This window comes from Panulirus ornatus, chromosome 8 (assembly GCF_036320965.1).
Source record: "Panulirus ornatus isolate Po-2019 chromosome 8, ASM3632096v1, whole genome shotgun sequence".
NCBI lineage: Eukaryota > Metazoa > Arthropoda > Malacostraca > Decapoda > Palinuridae > Panulirus > Panulirus ornatus.
Window position 1 is genome coordinate 31482861 of NC_092231.1, and position 24559 is coordinate 31507419.

The 24559-nt window shown below is 41.2% G+C and overlaps 1 protein-coding gene across 4 annotated transcripts in view; it reads left to right on the forward strand.

Moving 5' to 3' along the window:
- Positions 1–12053, forward strand: part of LOC139749887 (E3 ubiquitin-protein ligase SH3RF3-like) — a 406578-nt gene extending 394525 nt beyond the window's left edge. For all 4 annotated transcript variants that reach the window (XM_071664268.1, XM_071664272.1, XM_071664269.1 and 1 more), the window contains one exon: positions 11717–12053. In XM_071664268.1, the coding sequence (XP_071520369.1) occupies positions 11717–12038 (322 nt within the window). In that variant the 3' untranslated portion in view covers positions 12039–12053. The remainder of the gene's footprint in view (positions 1–11716) is intronic.
- The last annotated feature ends 12506 nt before the right edge of the window (positions 12054–24559 follow it).

The window sequence follows — 24559 nt, forward strand, 5'->3', positions numbered from 1 at the left end:
CACTACCTTGCTAATGCGGGAGACAGCAACAAAGTATGATAAATATAGAATAATGAGAGATATATATATGCGTATACGTTGAAATGTATAAGTATGTATATATGCGTGTGTGGACGTGTATGTATATACATGTGTATGTGGGTGGGTTGGGCCATTCTTTCGTCTGTTTCCCCGCGCTACCTCACTAACGTGGGAGACAGCGACAAAGCATAATGAAAAATATATAAATATAAATACTTCTGACCTATGAACATCATAGCCTAACCTGCCTTAGATGTTCTCAGAAATCTGACATTATAGCCTACAGTTGGATAAAATCATCTAATGCAAAACCTATTTTATAATAAAATGTTGAATATCTCACTATTGTAAAGTTGAAAAATTGTGGCAAACCATCATAAGTCGGGGTTGTTGTCTGCATTCTTCAGATACAGTGAATGTATAGAGCTAATGCTATAAATCTTGACTTTGCAGCTCTAAATATTATTCATAATGGAAAACTTCAGGCTGCATTGATTATATTACTTTTGATGGAGTTATGTGGATCCTTGTCACTTTGATACCTTCCTCTGCATTTTATCAGCCGTAAAGTAAGTCTTTGTCTATTTATACACCTCTGTCTCTGATGCCCATATCTTCCAGGTACTCCCATTAAGATGGTAGCCATGGCAAAAGAGTCCCTGCTTATCCCTGTCCTTATGTGGCTCTCTTGCATAAACCATTCCATGCATTTTTCTCCGTTTCTCTTCCTCCAGCTTTCTTCCTCTCTGTTTTCCCATGTTACAGATGGTCTTCCTCTCACAACATACTGTCATACACTCTCGTAAACTCCCTGTCTTGCATCCTTTCCACATGCCCAAAGCACCTTATAGTATTACATTTCGCCCATTCTTTCACTTCACAATTTATTCCCTTTGCATTCCTTACCATACCAAAACTCTCAGACACCCCCTCATTAATTTCTTCATTCCATCTAGTCATACCAGATGCTGTCATACCATATGCTCCTCTCGAGTAACGTATTTCCACAGCCTGGATTCTTGGCCTGTGACTCATTTCATGTCCATGTTTCAGCTGTTTAGGTCAGGGTTAGGAGGATTGTGCTGCCCATTAATCTTTTCTTCACTTCCATATATATATAGGGGAGAAAGAATATTTCATGTATTTCCTGCATCATAGAAGGTAACTAAAGGGGGCATGAGCGGGAGGCTGAAACTCTCCCCTTGTATTTTAATTTCTTAAAGGGGAAACAGGCTAAGGAGTCAAGCAGGGAGTGCTCATCCTCCTCAAAGGCTCAGATTGGGGTGTCTGAATATGTGTGGATGTAATCAAGATGAGAAGAAAGGAGAGATATGTAATATGTTTGAGGAGAGAAACCTGGATATTCTGGCTCTGAGTTAAATGAAGCCCAAGGTTAAATAGAAGAATGGTTTGAAAAAGTCTTAGGAATAAAGTCAGGGGTTGGTGAGAGGACAAGAGTTAAGGAAGGAGTAGCACTACTCTTGAAGCAGAAGTTGTGGGAGTGTGTGATAGAGTGTAAGAATGTATATTCTATATTGTGGGTAAAAGTGAAAGTGGAGAGAGATGGTTGATTATTGGTGCTTATGCACCTGGTCATGAGAAGAAAGATCATGAGAGGCAAGTGTTTTGGGAGCAGCTGAGTGAGTGTGTCAGCAGCTTTGATGCATGAGACTGGGCATTAGTGTTGGGTTATTTAAATGCGAAGGTGAGTAACATGACACTTAAGGCTGTAATTGGTATACATAGGGTATTCAGTGTTGTAAATGGAAATGGTGAAGAGCTTGTGGATTTGTGTCCTGAAAAAGGACTGTTGATTGGGAATACTTGGTTTAAAAAGAGAGATATACATAATCATTGGATTATGTGTTAATTGATAGACATTTAAAAGAGACTTTTGGATGTTCATGTTCTGAGAGGGGCAGCTGGAGGGATGTCTGATAAATTTCTTGTGGAGGTGAAGGTGAAGAGTTGTATAGGTTTTCAGAAAAAAAGAGAGAATGATGGGGAGAAAAGAGTGGTAAGAGTAAGTGAGCTTGGAAAGGAGACATGTGAGGAATTACCAGGAGAGCTTGAGTAAAATGGCAAAAGGTGAGTGCAAATAATGTGAGGGGAGTTGGTAAGTAATAGGATGTATTTAGGGAAGCAGTGAAGGCGTGTGCAAAAGATGCATGTGGCATGAGAAAGGTAGGAGTTAGGCAGATCAGAAAGGGTAGTGAGTGGGGGGATAAAGAAGTAAAGTTATTAGTGAAAGAGAAAAGAGAGGCATTTGGATGATAGTTACAAGGAAGGAGTACAAATGACTGGGATGTGTATAAAAGAAAGCAGCAGGATGTCAAAAGGAAGGTGCAAGGGTTGAAAAAGAGGCCAGATGAGAGCTGGGGTGAGAGAGTATCATGAAACTTTAGGGAGAATAAAGAGATGTTTTGGAAGGTAGGGAGAATAAAAAGATGTTTTGGAAGGAGGTGAATAGCGCGTGTAAGACAAGAGAACAAATGGGAACATCAGTGAAGGGGGCATTGGGGGAAGTAGTAACAGGTAGTGATGAAGTGAGAAGGAGATAGAGTGAGTATTTTGTAGGTTTATTGAATGTGTTTGATGATAGAGTGGCAGATGTAGTGTGTTTTGGTCGGAGTGGTGTGCAAAGCGAGAGGGTCAGGGAGAATGGTTTGGTTAAGAGAGAAGAGGCAGTGAAAGCTTTGCAGAAGATGAAATCCAGCAGGGCAGCAGGTTTGGATGATATTGCAGTTGAATTTATTAAGAATGGAGGTGACTGTGTTGTTGATTGGTTGGTAAAGATATTAAATGTATGTATGGATCATGATGAAGTGCCTGAAGATTGGCAGATTGTATGCATAGTGCCACTGTACAAAGGCAAAGGGGATAATGTGAGTGTTCAGACTACAGAGGAATAAGTTTGGTGAGTATTCCTGGGAAATTATATGGGAGGGTATTAACTGAGAGGGTGAAGGCATGTACAGAGCATTAGATTGGGGAGGAGCAGTATGGTTTCAGAAGTGGTAGAGGATATGTGGCTCAGGTGTTTGCTTTGAAGTATGTATGTGAGAAATACTTAGCACTTATGGGTCTGGAGAAGGCATATGATAGGGTTGATAGAGATGTTTTGTGGAGAGTCTTATGAGTATATGGTATGGGAGGTAAGTGCTAGAAGCAGTGAAAAGTTTTATCAAGGATGTAAGACATGTGTATGAGTAGGAAGAGAGGAGAGTGATTGGTTCCCAGTGAATATTGGTCTGTGGCAGGGGTGCATGATGTCCCCATGGTTGTTTAATTTGTTTATGGATGGGGTTGGTAGGGAGGTAAATGCAAGAGTTTTGGAGAGAGGGACAAGTATGCAGTCTGTTGGGGATGAGATGGCCTGGAAAGTGAGTTAATTGTTGTTTGCCAGTGATACATCTCTGGTGGCTGATTTGAAGGAGAAACTGCAGTAGTTGGTGACTGAGTTTGGAAAAGTGTGTGAAAGAAAGTTGAGAATGAATGTGAATAAGAACAAAGTTCTTAGGTTCAGTAGGGGTGAGGGACAAGTAAATTGGGATGTAAGTTTGAATGGAGAATAATTGGAGGAAGTGAAGTTTTATATATCTGGGAGTGGGCTTGGCAGCAAATGGAATCATGGAAGCAAACGTTAGTCATGGTGGAGGAGGGGCAAAAGTCTTGGGAGTGATGAAGAATGTTTGGAAGGAGAGAACGTTATCTTGGAGATCAAAAATGGGTATGTTTGAAGGAATGGTAGCTCCAACAATATTGTGTGGTTATGAGGCATGGGTTGTACAGAGGAGAGTGGATGTGTTGGAAATGTTTGAGGACAATATGTGGTGTGAGGTGGTTTGATCAAGTAAGTAATGAAAGGTTAAGAGAGATGTGTGAAAATAAAAAGGATGTGGTTGAGAGCAGAAGACGGTGTGTTGAAATGGTTTGGACCTATGGGGAGAATGAGTGAGGAAAGGTCGACAAAGAGAATGTATGTGTCAGAGATGTAGGGAACAAGAGAAGTGGGAGACGAAATTGGAGGTGGAAGGATTGAGTGAAAAATATTTTGAGCGATCGGAGCCTGAACATACAGGACGGTGAGAATCATGCAAGGAATAGAGTGAATTGGAACACTGTGGTATACTGGGGTTGACTTGCTGTCAAGGGACTGAATCAGGGCATGTGAAACATCTGAGGTTAAACATGGAAAGGTCTGTGGGGCCTGGATGTGGATAGGGAGCTTTGGTTTTAGTGCATTACACATGACACTAGAGACTGTGTGTGAATGAATGTGGCCTTTTTCATCTGTTTTCCTGGTGCTACCTCGCTGGAGCAGGGGGTAGTGATGCTGTTTCCTGTGGGACGGGATAGTGACAGGAATGGATGAAGGCAAGTATGGATATGTACATGTGTATATATGTATATATCTGTGTATGTATATGTGTTGGAAATGAAATGTTTGAGGACAATATGTGGAGTGAAGTGGTTTGATCGAGTAAGTGATGAAAGGTAAGAGAGATGTGTGGTAATAAAAGGAGTGTGGTTGAGAGAGCAGAAGAGGGTGTGTTGAAATGGTTTGATCGCAAGGAGAGAATGAGTGAGGAAGGGTTGACAAATAGGATATATGTGTCAAAGGTGGAGGGAATGAGAAGTGGGAGACCATTTTGGAGGTGGGAGGATGGAGTGAAAAAGATTTTGAGTGATCGGGGCCTGAACATACAGGAGAGTGAAAGGCGTGCAAGAAACAGAGTGAATTGGAGCGATGTGGTATAGCAGGATGGACGTGTTGTCAGTGAATTGAACCAGGGCATTTGAAGTGTCTAGGGTAAACCATGGAAAGTTTTGTGGGGCCTGGATGTGGAAAAGGAGCTGTGGTTTTGGTGCATTACACATGACAGCTAGAGACTGAGTGGGAACGAATGTGGCCTTCGTTGTGGCCTTCGTTGTCTTTTCCTAGCGCTACCTCGCATGCGCACATGGGGGGAGGGGTTGTGCTGTTTCATGTGTGGTGGGGTGGCGATGGGAATGGATGAAGGCAGCAAGTATGAATATGTACATGTGTATATATGTATATGTCTGTGTATGTATATGTATGTATATATTGAAATGTATGGGTATGTATATGTGTGTGTGTGTGGGTGTTTAAGTATATGCATGTGTCTGTGGGTGGGTTTGGCCATTCTTTCATCTGTTTCCTTGTGCTACCTTGTTAACATAGAGACAGTGACTAAGTATAATAGAAAATAAAATAAAATGTGTTTATGTTATGTATATGTATATATATGTATATGTGTTTGTATGGGCATTGATGTATATATATGTGTATATGAGTAGATGGTTCATCTTTGTCTGTTTCTTGGCACTACCTTGCTGATGCGGGAAATGGCGATAATGTATAATAATTACTATGTATAAAATGATACTTTTTTATACATATTTACCATTTTCTGTGTTAGCAAGGTACTGTCAGGAACAGAAGACTGAGCCATAGAGGAAAAAATCATCATGTCCTCCTTCTCTGTGTTCCTTCTTCTGGAAAAGTATAACTTGAGGGAAGGATTTCCAGACCCTTGCTTCCACCCCTTTTAGTTGCCATCTATGATGCAGGGAATACGTGGAAGGGGATGAAGGTTCTGGAGACATTGAAGAATGTGTGGAAAGAGAGATTGTTGTCTCGGAGAGCAAAAATGCCACTTTTTGCATGAAACAGTATGACACCAAGGATGAAGGTTTTTGAGAAATACCCATTAGTCTGACCTCACATTGTTAGCCCTGCTTTCACAATATTGTAATATATTGACTGCTAGGGAAATTTCTTCTCATGTGCCTTAACAAATGTTATTTCTTTTTTTATTTTTTTTTTTCATACTATTCGCCGTTTCCCGCGATAGCGAGGTAGCGTTAAGAACAGAGGACTGGGCCTTTGAGGGAATATCCTCACCTGGCCCTCTTCTCTGTTCCTTCTTTTGGAAAATTAAAAAAAAAAAAATGTTATATTCATTTCATATCTCAAAAGAAGCGACTGTAAAGTAGAATTACCATAATTTTTGGGAAATTTGTATAGATTTTTACTGTGTGCAAACATTTTTGCTAGCTGGTGAACTAGACTTATCATTGGATATCACGGTCTCTGGAAAATATGAAATGTCTGCATTTCAGATTTCATTTTTTTTTTTTTTTTGCTTCGTCGCTGTCTCCCGCGTTTGTGAGGTAGCGCAAGGAAACAGACAAAAGAAATGGCCCAACCCACCCCATACACATGTATATACATACACGTCCACACACGCAAATATACATACCTACACATGGTTTACCCCAGACGCTTCACATGCCCTGATTCAATCCACTGACAGCACGTCAACCCCGGTATACCACATCGATCCAATTCACTCTATTCCTTGCCCTCCTTTCACCCTCCTGCATGTTCAGGCCCGGATCACACAAAATCTTTTTCACTCCGTCTTTCCACCTCCAATTTGGTCTCCCACTTCTCGTTCCCTCCAACTCCGACACATATATCCTCTTGGTCAATCTTTCCTCACTCATTCTCTCCATGTGCCCAAACCATTTCAAAACACCCTCTTCTGCTCTCTCAACCACGCTGTTTTTATTTCCACACATCTCTCTTACCCTTACGTTACTTACTCGATCAAACCACCTCACACCACACATTGTCCTCAAACATCTCATTTCCAGCACATCCACCCTCCTGCGCATAACTCTATCCATAGCCCACGCCTCGCAACCATACAACATTGTTGGAACCACTATTCCTTCAAACATACCCATTTTTGCTTTCTGAGATAATGTTCTCGACTTCCACACATTCTTCAAGGCTCCCAGGATTGTCGCCCCCTCCCCCACCCTATGATCCACTTCCGCTTCCATGGTTCCATCCGCTGCCAGATCCACTCCCAGATATCTAAAACACTTTACTTCCTCCAGTTTTTCTCCATTCAAACTTACCTCCCAATTGACCCTACTGTATCTGATAACCTTGCTCTTATTCACATTTACTCTTTACTTTCTTCTTTCACACACTTTACCAAACTCAGTCACCAGCTTCTGCAGTTTCTCACATGAATCAGCCACCAGCGCTGTATCATCAGCGAACAACAACTGACTCACTTCCCAAGCTCTCTCATCGACAACAGACTTCATACTTGCCCCTCTTTCCAAAACTCTTGCATTCACCTCCCTAACAACCCCATCCATAAACAAATTAAACAACCATGGAGACATCACACATCCCTGCCGCAAACCTACATTTACTGAGAACCAATCACTTTCCTCTCTTCCTACACGTACACATGCCTTACATCCTCGATAAAAACTTTTCACTGCTTCTAACAACTTGCCTCCCACACCATATATTCTTAATACCTTCCACAGAGCATCTCTATCAACTCTATCATATGCCTTCTCCAGATCCATAAATGCTACATACAAATCCATTTGCTTTTCTAAGTATTTCTCACATACATTCTTCAAAGCAAACACCTGATCCACACATCCTCTACCACTTCTGAAACCACACTGCTCTTCCCCAATCTGATGCTCTGTACATGCCTTCACCCTCTCAATCAATACCCTCCCATATAATTTACCAGGAATACTCAACAAAGTTATGCCTCTGAAATTTGAGCACTCACTCTTATCCCCTTTGCCTTTGTACAATGGCACTATGCACGCATTCCGCCAATCCTCAGGCACCTCACCATGAGTCATACATACATTATATACTGTATATTTACATTTCATATTTTCAGTTAAAAAAAATGTTTTTAATGATTTTAATAATTCTGCTCCTTTGAATTTTTTATTCAATATTTTCTTGATTCATTTTCATCATTAATTGGTACACCTATTTTGCCAGTCCATCTGAACCACTTGGTCTTTTCCTTTTCTGTCTTATCCACCTCAGCTAAACTTTGATGATCCACCATGTTAATGAATTAGGGAGAATGTCATCACCAAAATATCTATAAATTTTTCAGTATTTGTTCGTGATTTACAGATTGTGAATATGATAATTCAAGAACAATAGATCATAGACATTTTACATTTTCACGTGTTGTATGCAGAACTGGTGTCCTTATAAGATTTTTCAGAAAGTTTGCTTCTAAATTGTACAAATCCTGGGTATTTTATGTCCTCATGGAGGTAGGGTATCCTGCAGTGCAGGTACCTCTTGTTTTCTTCTCATACCAGCTCTGTGAATCACTGCTTTTGAGACTTCTTTCACTACCTCCGATTCCTAATTAACTGAATAGTAATGTAACAAGAACAGCTGCCAGTAACAGCCAAGTCCATGATACACCCCTGAGTAGACACAAAGGAAGTGAGAATGTTGTAAGAATTTTCTGTGTTTGAGTACGGAAGGCACTCACATCCCAAACACTGTGTAGATTGATCAGAGGAAAAAAAGACTAGACATATTAGGAATAAGAATGAAAGTTTGTGGGATGGGAAAGGGAGGAATGAGAGAGAAGAAATGATATTATGAAGTGGAGTTATACAAAGAAATACTGATAACATAATTTATGTCTCGGGTGGTGGTGTGATAAAGGAGTAAGGGAAATTATGAATGTTTAGGAGGAAGCTGAAAAGGTGATAGAGAATATTGAAATGGTGTTGAAAGGGTAAGAAATATACAGCACAAAGTGACAATGTGGTTTAGGATGGAACAAGGAATTGCAGAAGAATATTATGATATTATGAAGTGGAGTTATACAAAGAAATATCGATATTATGAAGTGGAGTTATACAAAGAAATATTGATAACATAATTTATGTCTCGGGTGGTGGTGTGATAAAGGAGTAAGGGAAATTATGAATGTTTAGGAGGAAGCTGAAAAGGTGATAGAGAATATTGAAATGGTGTTGAAAGGGTAAGAAATATACAGCACAAAGTGACAATGTGGTTTAGGATGGAACAAGGAATTGCAGAAGAATATGAAGAGAAATTAGTATTACTAAATTCACATGATGATATTGAGAGATGGATAATATATTCTGAAAGTCTGTGATACAGTTGTAGTAAATACTTTCCCTTTATGTAGAAGTGGTAGAGGATGTATGGATCAGGTGTTTGCTTTGAAGAATGTATGTGAGAAATACTTAGAATAACAAATGGATTTGTATGTAGCATTTATGGATCTGGAGAAGGCATATGATAGGGTTGATAGAGGTGTTTTGTGGAAGGTATCAAGAGTACATGGTGTGGGAGGTAAGTTGCTAGAAGCAATGAAAAGTTTTTACCAATGATGTAAAGCATGTGTACGAGTAGGAAGAGAGGAAAGTGATTGGTTCCCAGTGAATGTCAACTTAAGGCAGGGGTGCATGATAACTCCATGGTTGTTTAATTTGTTTTTGGATGGGGTGATTGGGGAGGTGTATGCATGAGTTTTGGATAGAGGGGCAAGTATGCAGTCTTTTGTGGATGAGAGGGCTTGGGAAGTGAGTCAGTTGTTGTTCGCTGATGATACAGCACTGGCGGCTGATTTGGGTGAGAAACTGCAGAAGTTGGCAATTGAGTTTGGTAAAGTGTGTGAAAGAAGAAAGCTGAGAGTAAATGTGAATAAGAGCAAGGGTATTTAATAGTTCAGTAGGGTTAAGGGACAAGTTAAGTGGGAGGTAAGTTTGAATGGAGAAAAAGTGGAGGAAATGAAGTGTTTTAGATATCTGGGAGTGGACTTGGCAGTGGATGGAACCATGGAAGTGGAAGTGAGTCACAGGGTAGGGGAGGGAGTGAAGGTTCTGGGAGCATTGAAGAATGTGTGGATGGCGAGAATGTTATTTCGGAAAGCAAAAATGGGTATGTGTAAAGGAGTAGTTGTTCCAACAATGTTATATGGTAGCGAGGTAAGGGCTATAGATAGGGTTGTGCGGAGGAGGGTGGATATGTTGGAAATGAAAGGTTTGAGGACAGTGTGTGGTGTGAAGTGGTTTGATCGAGTAAGTAATGAAAGGGTAAGAGATACTTGTGGTAATGAAAAGAGTGTGGTTGAGAGAGCAGAAGAGGGTGTGTTGAAATGGTTTGGACATTTGGAGAGAATGAATGAGGAAAGATTGACAAAGAGGTGTGAAAAAGATTATGAGTGATTTGGGCCTGACCATACAGGAGGGTGAAAGTTGTGCAAGGAATAGAGTGAATAAGAACGATGTGGTATACTGGAGTTGATGTGCTGTCAATGGATTGCACCAGGGCATGTGAAGTGTTGGGGTAAACCATGGAAAGTTTAGTGGGGCCTGGATGTGGAAAGGGAGCTGTGGTTTCCGTGCATTACACATGACAGCTAGAGAGTGAGTGTGAACGAATGTGGATTTTTTTTTTTTGTCTGTTCCTGGTACTGCCTCGCTGGAGGGATGGGTTGGGGGGTGGGGGGCAATGGGAATGGATGAAGGTAGCAAGTATGGATATGTACATGTGTATATATGTATATGTCTGTGTATGTATATGTATGTAGACATTGAAATGTTATTTTTATTATTTTGCTTTGTCACTGTCTCCCGCGTTAGCGAGGTAGCGCAAGGAAACAGAGGAAAGAATGGCCCAACCCACCCACATACACATGTATATACATACACGTCCACACACACAAATATACATACCTATACATCTCAACGTATACATATATATACACACACAGACATATACATATATACACATGTACATAATTCATACTGTCTGCCTTTATTCATTCCCATCGCCACTCCGCCTTACATTAAATAACAACCCCCTCCCCCGTCATGTGTGTGAGGTATATGTATATGTATATGTATATGTATGTATATGTGCATGTGTGGGCATTTATGTATATATATGTGTATGTGGATGGCATGTTCCATTCCTCGGCTGCTTTCTTGCGCTTCCTTGCTAACATGGGAGACAGCAGTTAAGTATAATAAAAAGAATTAGAAAGGTGTTTGTAATGCATGAGAGTGGTCTAAAAGAGTGTAGCATGTTGAAATGGTAAGATGGTGAGACATTTCAAGAGTTAGTACTTTGTCATTACCTTTAGAATATATTGAGTGGTGTGAGAAATGTAAGAGAAAGAGTTAAGAATGCAAGGTTGATCAGTGATGTCTAGTGATTATTGAAAAGAAAAATGGGAAATGGCAAGATGATTTTTTTTCATTCTTTTTATCATAGGTTCCAGTCACAAACAGAAGTCCTCATCAAGATAGTAAGTAGGATTGGTACTCCTGCCATGAAGAATATAAAATGATTCCAGGATTCACTTTATTTCTGCTAAGTCAGGAGGGTAGTACCTCCCTGGGCAGTTGCTGTGTTTGAGCTAAAAAATTAGAGCATTAGTTTTTGGTCATAGAATAGCAGAGTGCATACATCTGGTGTGGCTTACTTTGAAAGGTAAATGTGGAGTAAGGGTAATGGATACATTAAGGAATGAGTGAAGTAGAGAGATATATGGTAATGTAAAGGGAATGGTGAATAGAGAATTTGTGCATTACCATATGAAGAAAATAAATGATAAAGAAAAATCCTAAAAATGCAAAAAATACATTTGAGTATGATGATCAGGAATACCGGTAAGTGAAGACCAAGACAATTTCTGTCAACACTATGAGGATGTCTGTATTTTACTATTGTGTATTCTTTAATTCACTGATTACACCATGAAGATTATTTGAATGATGTGCTATTTAGTAAGGTAATCATTCTGATTGATTGTTATTATATCAGACATCAGATGATTGCTGCATATCTGGCGAAGCGTAATGCAAGAGGATCATCACACTCTAATCGTGATAACAACTGTGGTGGAGGATCCTATGGAGGTAACATCAATGGGGGAAATTCATCTCTTTCATCGAGTGTTGTGAGCTACACACGGCCTAGACCAAGCCTCAGTAGTGGATCAGATGGGAGAAACTGTAACGGGTCCCGTGGTGAGAACACAAGTCTCCTGGACACACCAGTCCATTCTATGGTTCCCACTCTCTCTCCAACTCACTCGTTGCCGCATGCCGGGTCTGTCTTCCCAGGGGCGGCTGGTGAGTTATAATTAACATGTGAACCTTGCTAATATGCCCTTATCCTGCATCCTGGAAACCTCTCTTTAGATTTTGTGATATGCTTTATGCTTATGTGCAACCAATTCTCTTACTCATATTTTGTAGTTATGTTTGTTTAACAAAAGTATCATATTTTGTAGGTGAATGTTTCAGAAGCCTTTCATCTTATGGCTGCTATTTCAAGATTGCTTACTTTGTTTCCCTTTCACTTACTTTAACAGAGACTGTATTGTCACATTCTGCTCTAAAGTTGGTGACTCTTGTATAAAGATCTTTGAATTCTTCACTTTGTTTACACTGTTCTTTGTGCCCAATCTTGTCTGCACTGTTTCCATTCCTTTTTTAAACAGCTATCATTATCCTATCTTTCTCAGTATCCTTTATTCATTTGAATGGCAAGATCATATACAAGTATTAATTGCTTTATATCCTTAAGCAGTTTTTACACTGAGTATCCCACATCACATCCATCATCTCTGAAGCACAGTATTTCTCTCTAGGTTGGCTGTCCTGTGAGCTAATGAGATCGCCATGGATCTCTGGGAGTTGGTAGTATCCAACCCCTTCTTATTCTGGTGAGGATAACACTTCTCACCCTTTGCAAACCATCCAGACAATATTTTTGGCAAAACAGATACACCATCGATTTTCTGGCACCCTTAGTTCCAAAGCCTCGTCGGATTAACCATTTTGCTGGACCAACCGTGGTCATGTAATAATAATTCATCAACTCACCTCTAACCCACTAATTATTCATCTTCCATGTGTCTAAAGTATACCATGGACTGGTAGAAATTTAAATTAAACAAATATTAAATGTTTAAGCACCCTTAGATGGTAAGTCTGTCTTTAGATTGTTTGAATCCAGTGGCATATCCAGGGTATGGAAGGTAAGGCAGGTACCCTGGGCGCCACTTGAAGGGGGGCACCAGTGGCATAATGTTGTCCTGGATCCAGACAATGATTCGGACCTTAAAGATTTAGATTTCTTGACCATGAAAACATATCTTTGGGATTTGGATATCGTTATTAGTTCAATAGTTAATCACAAAAAGTGATATTTCCGTAATGGCGTCCTGGATCCAGACAGTGATTCGGATCACTTCCAAAATCTATTCAATTGGTCCTTGTGTCATTTCTGACTTTCCCTGAAAATTCATCAAAATTTGTTCATAACTTTTGTTGAAAGTTGCTTACAGACAAACAAACAAATGCTGGTAAAAACATAATCTCCTTGGTGGAGGTAATAAGAATGAAAAATATTGGTGTCATATGTTTGGACATGGGCACAATTTCAGTGCTTGCCATAGGCTCTCTTATCCCTAGATACACCCGTTTGAATCCTGTGGGGTCTTCTTCGTCTTCTGTTGTTAGTGTTTTCTTAGGTGTGCATCACCAGAATAATGCAGTTTGATGTGCATTATACACCTGCTCAGGACGGAGGTGCTTGTCAGCTATGAGTTTTGCAAATTCATCCACATACTCGGCAGCTCCTTCACGGTTTGCAGGCTGCTTTTCTCTGCACACTTTATTCTTGGAAATTCCGTGATGCTTCTTGAATCTTTGAAGCCATCCTTCACTATAGTCACGCTCATGTTGTAATTTAAGTTCTTTATGGAACAACTTAGCCTGGTCCATTATCATGTTACCTGACAAAGCTCCATCACTCTGACACTATCGAAACCATTCCATCATCACTTGATCATGCTCAGTACTCTTACCATCTTTCATAGTTTTTCTAATCGTCATTTGCTTCTTGGAAAAACTGTCTGCATAGAATTTCAGTATTTTCTCCCTTTGCTTCTTTATATCATAAACAGTTGATGAACCAATACTGTAGATGTCACACAGCTTACGCATCAAAACACCACAGTCCATTTTTTCCAACAGTTCTACTCTATCTTGAATCTATATGGACTGGTGTTTATGTTTGACACCATGACTGACACTCTCATATGTCTTAGAAGCCAGGCTATGGTTAGATTTGAGCAAAATAAGCTAAGAATCTCACAGAATTGTGGTATCACCACTGAGTGCAGTGTAAAGAATGTAAATAAGTGCGCCCTACACAAAATGCCATCTGTGGCCACCCAGTAAACTAGTCTGGTGGCTGCAGTAATTTCAGGTTTTCACGTAATTTCGTCTGGACTAAAGGAGGTGCCGAACCATCAGTTGCCGGAAATCGATGATGTACCTGTAGTCTGTTTCAGAACTCCCATCCAACCAACTGCCAGAGCTAGGCAATAAAATCATAATCGTGCTGGCTGCTGAGCCATGCAGGCTGATCACCATGTGATTCTCCAGAACTCCAGTTACGTTAGACTTCTCGGATATATTCCTCTTTTCAAATTTTGTCTAGAGCCATTGGCCAATGAAGTATTTTATCATTTGGCAAGTGGCATATATTTGTTGAGTGGAGGTTTTATGAAATGATGGAAACTTACTCTAATATTTACCTGGTTGAACATGAATATATGTAGATGTATATCTGATGTCACCTTGAATGGACAGTCTCTCTCACTGAGCAAAACACCATCCATTTTAGGCATTACTTACTATACACATTTGATATTCACTCCCAACACCAATAACATCAACACAAAAGCAACACACAGACCATATGCCCTCAAAACATTAACTGTCACTGGATTTGGACAAGAAAAAATCTCTCAACATACTCTACAAACAATTCATCCCCTCCACTTTAAACTGTGTCTCTTCAGCCTGGTCATCCACCATTCCAAAAGCAAATACAACAGTGCTGCAAACAACACAGAATAGTGCACTCCAAACAGTTACTGGGTGCCCAGCAGCCACAAACATTCATCACCTTCACAGTGAAACAAAGATCCTCTCAATACAGTCCCACCACAACATGCTTGGTACCCATATCTGTGCAACAGCACTACACCCAAACCACTCCATAACTAACCACCACCACCCAGGTGGAAATAAAAGTTCATACCTGCCTCATATTTCAGTAACCTCTACTCACAGATCCCAACACCCCGAACATTATAACACTGACAAAACACATGCACACTGAAGTAGACCAGTAAGCATCAAACAGCTGATCTTCCAACTCAGTCTTAAACTCCAGTCCACTGGGTACCCATTAGAAATCACACACCTCAGACAAACATGAGTCTTACTCTTCTGTTTATACTCTGGACATCACACTTCACTACAACACAAAAAACTAGTTCAACATATCCCAAGACCATTCATGCCCCTGTTGCAGTTGCCATAAAGAAGACACTGAGCACTTACTACTCAATTGCCATGCATTCTCTCCACGTAGATGCACACACATCACCACAGTTAATAACCTGTGATCCTGAGTGATGGATGTGGCCAGCTTCCTAAGAGCAACAGGAGCTTCATAAGGATAGAAAGGACTCCTGGGGCAGGAAATAAGTATGTATGGAATATGTGTGTGTCTATGCATATGTGTATATATATTTATATATATATGTATGCATATATGTGTATGTTTATATATGTGTATATATGTGAGGCAAAGGGGATAAAGATGATTGTTCAAATTACAGAGGTATAAGTTTGTTGAGTATTTCTGGGAAATTATATAGGAGGGTATTAATTGAGAGGGTAAAGGCATGTACAGAGCATCAGATTGGGGAAGAGCAGTGTGGATTCAGAAGTGTTAGAGGATGTGTGGATCAAGTGTTAGCTTTGAAGAATGTATGTGAGAAATACTTAGAAAAACAGATGGATTTGTATGTAGCATTTATGGATCTGGAGAAGGCATATGATAGCATTGATAGGGATGCTTTGTGGAAGGTATTAAAAGTATATGGTGTGGGAGATAGGTTGCTAGAAGCAGTGAAAAGTTTTTATTGAGGATGTAAGGCATGTGTACGAGTAGGAAGAGAGGAAAGTGATTGGTTCTGAGTGAATGTCGCTTTGTGGCAGGGGTGTGTGATGTCTCCATGGTTGTTTAATTTGTTTATGGATGTGGTTGTTAGGGAGGTGAATGCAAGAGTTTTGGAGAGAGGAGCAAGTATGTAGTCTGTTGTGGATGAGAGGGCTTGGGAAATGAGTCAGTTGTTGTTCGCTGATGATACAGTGCTGGTGGCTGATTGGGGTGAGAAACTATAGAAGTTGGTGACTGAGTTTGGTAAAGTGTGTGAAAGAAGAAAGCTGAGAGTAAATGTGAATAAGAGCAAGGTTATTAGGTTCATTAGGGTTGAGGGACAAGTTAATTGGAGGAAGTGAAGTGTTTTAGATATCTAGGAGTAGATTTGGCAGCGGATGGAACCATGGAAGCAGAAGTGAGTCACTGGGTGGGGAGGGGGCGAAGGTACTGTAAGCGTTGAAGAATGTGTGGAAGACAAGAATGTTATCTCGGAGAACAAAAATGGGTATGTTTGAAGGAATAGTGGTTCCAACAATGTTATATGGTTGCAAGGCATGGGCTATAGATAGGGTTGTGCGGAGGAGGGTGGATGTGTTGGAAATGAAATGTTTGATGACAATATGTGGTGTGAGTTGGTTTGATCGAGTAAGTAATGAAAGGGTAAGAGAGATGTGTGGTAATCGAAAGAGTGTCGTTGAGAGAGCAGATGAGGGTGTATTGAAATGGTTTGGTCACATGGAGAGAATGAGTGAGGAAAGATTGACAAGAAGGATATATGTGTCAGAGGTAGAGGGAACGAGGAGAAGTGGGAGACCAAAATGGAGGTGGAAAGATGGAGTGAAAAAGATTTTGAGTGATCGGGGCCTGAACATACAAGAGGGTGAAAGGCGTGCAAGGAATAGAGTGAATTGGAACGATGTGGTATATCGGGGTGGACATTCTGTCAATGGATTGAACCAGGGCATGTGAAGCATCTGGGGTAAACCATGGAAACTTTTGTGGGGCTTGGATGTGGAAAGGGAGCTGTGGTTTAGGTGCATTCCACATGACAGGTAGAGACTGAGTGTGGCGCCAGGAATGGATGAAGGCAGCAAGTATGAATATATACATGTGTATATATGTATATACCTGTGTATGTATATGTATGTATATGTGCCTGTGTGGGTGTTTATGTTTCATGTGTGGTGGGGTGGCACCGGGAATGGATGAAGGCAGCAAGTATGAATATGTACATGTGTATATATGTATATGCCTGTATATGTATATGTATGTATATATGCATGTGTGGGCATTTATGTATGTACATGTATATGTAGGTGGGTTGGGCCATTCTTTCGTCAGTTTCCTTGTGCTACCTTGCTAATGCAGGAGACAGCGACTAAGTATGATAATGATATTGATTATTTATTTACTTATTATACTTTGTTGCTGTCTCCCTTGTTAGCAAGATAGCACAAGGAAACAGACAAAAGAATGGCCCAACCCACCCACATACACATGTATATACATACACATCCACACACACACACACACATACATACCTATACATCTCAACATATACATATACATACACACACAGACATATATATATATCTTTTCTTTCATACTATTCACCATTTCCCGCATTAGCGAGGTAGCGTTAAGAACAGAGGACTGGGCCTTTGAAGGAATATCCTCACCTGGCCCCCCTTTGTCTGTTCCTTCTTTTGGAAAATCAAGAGAAAACAAAGAGGGGAGAATTTCCAGCCCCCCGCTCCCTCCCCTTTTAGTGACCTTCCACGACATGCAAGGAATACGTGGGAAGTATTCTTTTTCCCCTATCCCCAGGGATATTTATTTATTTATTTATTTTGCTTTGTCGTTGTCTCCTGCGTTAGCGAGGTAGCGCAAGGAAACAGACGAAAGAATGGCCCAACCCACCTACATACACATGTATTTACATACATGTCCACACATGCAAATATACATGCCTATACATCTCAATGTATACATATATATACACACACAGACATATACATATATACACATGTACATAATTCATACTATCTTCTTTTATTTATTCCCATCGCCACCTCGCCACACATGGAATACCATCCCCCTTCCCCTCATGTGTGCGAGGTAGCACTAGGAAAAGACAACAAAGGCCACATTCGTTCACACTCAGTCTCTAGCTGTCATGTAATAATGCACCGAAACCACAGCTCCCTTTCCATATCCAGGCCCCACAGAACTTTCCATGGATTACTCCAGACATTTCACATGCCCTGGTTCAATCCATTGACAGCATGTCGACCCCAGTATACCACATTGTTCCAATTCACTCTATTCCTTGCATCCTTTCACCCTCCTGCATGTTCAGGCCCCGATCACTCAAAATCTTTTTCACTCCATCTTTCCACCTCCAATTTGGTCTTCCACTTCTCCTTGTTCCCTCCACCTCTGACACATATATCCTCTTTGTCAATCTTTCCTTACTCATTCTCTCCATGTGACCAAACCATTTGAAAACACTCTCCTCTGCTCTATCAACCACACTCTTTTTATTTCCACACATCTCTCTTACCCTATCATTACTTACTCGATCAAACCACCTCATACCACATATTGTCCTCAACATCTCATTTCCAGCACATCCACCCTCCTGCGCACAACTCTATCCATAGCCCACGCCTCGCGACTATACAACATTGTTTGAACTACTATTCCTTCAAACATAGCCATTTTTGCTTTCCGAGATAGTGTTCTTGACTTCCACACATTCTTCAAGGCTCCCAGAACTTTCGCCCCCTCCCCACCCTATGATTTACTTCCACTTCCATGGTTCCATCCGCTGCCAGATCCACTGCCAGATATCTAAAACACTTTACTTCCTCCATTTTTTCTCCATTCAAACTTACCCCCCAATTGACTTGACCCTCAACCCTCCTGTACCTACTAACCTTGCTCTTATTCACATTTACTCTCAGCTTTCTTCTTTCACACACTTTACCAAACCCAGTCACCAGCTTCTGCAGTTTCTCACATGAATCAGCCACCAGCGCTGTATCATCAGCGAACAACAACTGACTCACTTCCCAAGCTCTCTCATCCCCAACAGACTACATACTTGCCCCTCTTTCCAAAACTCTTGCATTCACCTCCCTAACAACCCCATCCATAAACAAATTAAACAACCATGGAGACATCACACCCCCTGCCGCAAACCTACATTCACTGAGAATCAATCACTTTCCTCTCTTCGTACACGCACACATGCCTTACATCCTCAATAAAAACTTTTCACTGCTTCTAACCACTTGCCTCCCACACCATATATTCTTGATACCTTCCACAGAACATCTCTATCAACTCTATCATATGCCTTCTCCAGATTCATAAATGCTACATACAAATCCATTTGCTTTTCTAAGTATTTCTCACATACATTCTTCAAAGCAAACACCTGATCCACACATCCTCTACTACTTCTGAAACCACACTGCTCTTCCCCAATCTGATGCTCTGTACATGCCTTCACCCTCTCAATCAATACCCTCCCATATAATTTACCAGGAATACTCAACAAACTTATACCTCTGTAATTTGAGCACTCAATCTTATCCCCTTTGCCTTTGTACAATGGCACTATGCAAGCTTTCTGCCAATCCTCAGGCACCTCACCATGAATCATACATACATTAGATAACCTTACCATCCAGTCAACAATACAGTCACCCCCTTTTTTGATAGATTCCACTGCAATACCATCCAAACCTGCTGCCTTGCTGGTTTTCATCTTCCGCAAAGCTTTTACTGCCTTTTCTCTGTTTACCAAATCATTTTCCCTAACCCTCTCACTTTACACACCACCTCGACCAAAACACCCTATATCTGCCACTCTATCATCAAACACATTCAACAAACCTTCAAAATACTCACTCCATCTCCTTCTCACATCACCACTACTTGTTATCACCTCCCCATTAGCCCCCTTCACTGAAGTTCCCATTTGCTCCCTTGTCTTACGCACTTTATTTACCTCCTTCCAAAATGTCTTTTTATTCTCCCTAAAATTTAATGATACTCTCTCACCCCAACTCTCATTTGCCCTCTTTTTCACCACTTGCACGTTTCTCTTGACCTCCTGCCTCTTTCTTTTATACATCTCCCACTTATTTGCATTTTTACTTGCAAAAATCGTCCAAATGCCTCTCTCTTCTCTTTCACTAATAATCTTACTTCTTCATCCCACCACTCACTCCCCTTTCTAATCAACCCACCTCCCACGCTTCTCATGCCACAAGCATCTTTTGCGCAAGCTATCACTGCTTCCCTAAATACATCCCATTCCTCCCCCACTCCCCTTACCTCCTTTGTTCTCACCTTTTTCCATTCTGTACTCAGTCTCTCCTAGTACTTCCTCACACAAGTCTCCTTCCCAAGCTCACTTGCTCTGACCACGCTCTTCGCCCCAACATTCTCTCTTCTTTTCTGAAAGCCCTACAAATCTTCACCTTCGCCTCCACAAGATAATGATCAGACATCCCTCCAGTTGCACCTCTCAGCACATTAACATCCAAAAGTCTCTCTTTCACGCGCCTATCAATTAACACGTAATCCAATAATGCTCTCTGGCCATCTCTCCTACTTACATACGTATACTTATGTATATCTTGCTTTTTAAACCAGGTATTCCCAATCACCAGTCCTTTTTCAGCACATAAATCTACAAGTTCTTCACCATTTCCATTTACAACACTGAACTGAACACCCCATGCATACCAATTATTCCCTCAACTGCCACATTATTCGCCTTTGCATTCAAATCACCCATCACTATATCCCAGTCTCGTGCATCAAAATCACTAACACACTCATTCAGCTGCTCCCAAAACACTTGCCTCTCATGATCTTTCTTCTCATGCCCAGGTGCATATGCACCAATAATCACCCATCTCTCTCCATCAACTTTCAGTTTTACCCATATCAATCTAGAGTTTACTTTCTTACACTCTTTTACATACTCCCACCACTCCTGTTTCAGGAGTAGTGCTACTCCTTCCCTCGCTCTTGTCCTCTCACTAACCCCAGACTTTACTCCCAAGACATTCCCAAACCACTCCTCCCCTTTACCCTTGAGCTTCATTTCACTCAGAGCCAAAACATCCAGGTTCCTCTCCTCAAACATACTACCTATCTCTCCTTTTTTCTCATCTTGGTTACATCCACACACATTTAGACACGCCTATCTGAGCCTTCGAGGAGGATGAGCACTCCCCGCGTGACTCCTTCCTCTGTTTCCACTTTTAGAAAGTTAAAATACAAGGAGGGGAGAGTTCTAGCCGCCCGCTCCCATCCCCTTTAGTCGCCTTCTACGACACGTATCCCTAGGGATATATAAACATATATACACATGTATATCTGTATGAAATGAAATGACAACCCCCTCCCCCCGCATGTGCGTGAGGTAGCACTAGGAAAAGACAACAGAGGCCACATTCGTTCACACTCAGTCTCTAGCTGTCATGTATAATGCACCAAAACCACAGCACTCTTTCCACATCCAGACCCCACAGAATTTTCCATGGTTTAGCCCAGACGCTTCACATTCCCTGGTTCAATCCATCGACAGCACGTCAACCCTGGTATACCACATCATTCCAATTCACTCTATTCCTTGCACGCCTTTCACCCTCCTGCATGTTCAGGCCCTGATCACTCAAAATCTTTTTCACTCCATCTTTCCACCTCCAATTTGGTCTCCCACTTCTCCTCGTTCCCTCCACCTCTGACACATATATTCTCTTGGTCAATCTTTCCTCACTCATTCTCTCCATGTAACCAAACCATTTCAAAACACCCTCATCTGCTCTCTCATCCACACTCTTTTGATTACCTCACATCTCTCTCACCCTTTCATTACTTACTCAATCAAACCACCTCACACCACATATAGTCCTCAAACATCCCATTTCCAACACATCCACCCTTCTCCGCACGACTCTATCTATAGCCCACGCCTTGCAACCATATAACATTGTTGGAACTACTATTCCTTCAAACATACCCATTTTTGCTTTCCAAGATAACGTTCTCAACTTCAGCACATTCTTCAACGTTCCGAGAACTTTTGCCCCCTCCCCCACCCTGTTATTCACTTCCTGCTACCATGGTTCCATCCACTGCCAAATCCACTCCCAGATATCTAAAACACTTCACTTCCTCCAGTTTTTCTTCATTCAAACGTACCTCCCAATTGACTTGTCCCTCAACCCTACTGTACCTAATAAACTTGCTCTTATTCACATTTACTCTCAACTTTCCTCTTTCACACACTTAACCAAACTCAGTCACCAGCTTCTGCAGTTTCTCACCCGAATCAGGCACCAGCGCTGTGCCAGCAGCGAACAACAACTGACTCACTTCCCAAGCTCTCTCATCGACAACAGACTTCATACTTGCCCCTCTTTCCAAAACTCTTGCATTCACCTCCTTAACAACCCCATCCATAAACAAATTAAACAACCATGGAGACATCATGCACCCCTGCCGGAAACCGACATTCGCTGAGAACCAATCACTTTCCTCTCTTCCTACACATACACATGCCATACATCCTTGATAAAAACTTTTCACTGCTTCTAACAACTTGCCTCCCACACCATATATTCTTAATACCTTCCACAGAGCATCTCTATTAACTTATCATATACCTTCTCCAGATCCATAAATGCTACATACAAATCCATTTGCTTTTCTAAGTATTTCTCACATACATTCTTCAAAGCAAACACATGATTTACACATCCTCTACCACTTCTGAAACCACACTGCTCTTCCCCAATCTGATGCTCTGTACATGCCTTCACCCTCTCAATCAATACCCTCCCATATGATTTCCCAGAAATACTCAACAAACTTATACCTCTGTAATTTGAGCACTCACTCTTATCCCCTTTGCCTTTGTACAATGGCACTATGCAAGCATTCTGCCAATCCTCAGGCACATCACCATGATACATACATACATTAAATAACCTTATCAACCAGTCAACAATACAGTCACCCCCTTTTTTGATAAATTCCACTGCAATACCATCCAACCCCGCTGCCTTGCCGGCTTTCATCTTCCGCAAAGCTTTTACTACCTCTTCTCTGTTTACCAAATCATTTTCCGTAACCCTCTCTATTTGCACACCACATCGATCAAAACACCATATATATGCCACTCTGTCATCAACACATTCAACAAACCTTCAAAATACTCACTCCATCTCCTTCTCACATCACCACTACTTGTTATCACCTCCCCATTAGCCCCCTTCACTGATGTTCCCATTTGTTCCCTTGTCTTACGCACTTTATTTTCCACCTTCCAAAACATCTTTTTATTCTCCCTAAAATTTAATGATAGTCTCTCACCCCAACTCTCATTTGCCCTCTTTTTCACCACTTGCACGTTTCTCTTGACCTCCTGCCTCTTTCTTTGATACATTTCCCACTCATTTGCATTATTTCCCTGCAAAAATCGTCCAAATGCCTCTCTCTTCTCTTTCACTAATAATCTTACTTCTTCATCCAACCACTCACTACCCTTTCTAATCTGGCCATCTCCCACACTTCTCATGCCACAAGCATGTTTTGCACCAGCCATCACTGCTTCCCTAAATACATCCCATTCCTCCCCCACTCCCCTTACCTCCTTTGTTCTCACGTTTTCCATTCTGTACTCAGTCTCTCCCAGTACTTCCTTACACAAGTCTCCTTCCCAAGCTCACTTACTCTCACCACTCTCTTTACCCCAACATTCTCTCTTTTTTTCTGAAAACCTCTACACATCTTGACCTTCGCCTCCACAAGATAACGACCAGACATCCCTCCAGTTGCACCTCTCAGCATGTTAACATCCAAAAGTGTCTCTTTCACGTGCCTCTCAATTAACGCGATGATCCAATAACGCTCTCTGGCCATCTCTCCTACTTACATACGTATACTTATGTATATTTCTCTTTTTCAACCAGGTATTCCCAATCACCAGTCCTTTTTCAGCGCACAAATCTACAAGCTCTTCACCATTTCCATTTACAACTCCGAACACCCCATATACACCAATTATTCCCTCAACTGCCTTGTTACTCACTTTTGCATTCAAATCACCCATCACTATAACCCGGTCTTTTGCATCAAAACTACTAACACACTCACTCAGCTGCTCCCAAAACACTTGCCTCTCATGATCTTTCTTCTCATGGCCTTGTGCATATGCACCAATAATCTCCCATCTCTCTCCATCCACTTTAAGTTTTACCCATATCAGTCTAAAGTTTACTTTTTTTACACTCTATCACATACTCCCACAACTCCTGTTTCAGGAGTAATGCTACTCCTTCCCTTGCTCTTGTCCTCTCACCAACCCCTGACTTTACTCCCAAGACATTCCCAAACCACTCTTCTTCTTTACCCTTGAGCTTCGTTCCACTCAGAGACAGAACATCCAGATTCCTTTTCTCAAACATACTACCGATCTCTCCTTTCTTATCTTGGTTACATCCACACACATTTAGACACCCCAATCTGAGCCTTGGAGGAGGATGAGCACCCACCACATGACTCCTTCTTCTGTTTCTCCTTTTAGAAAGTTTGAATATTGATAAT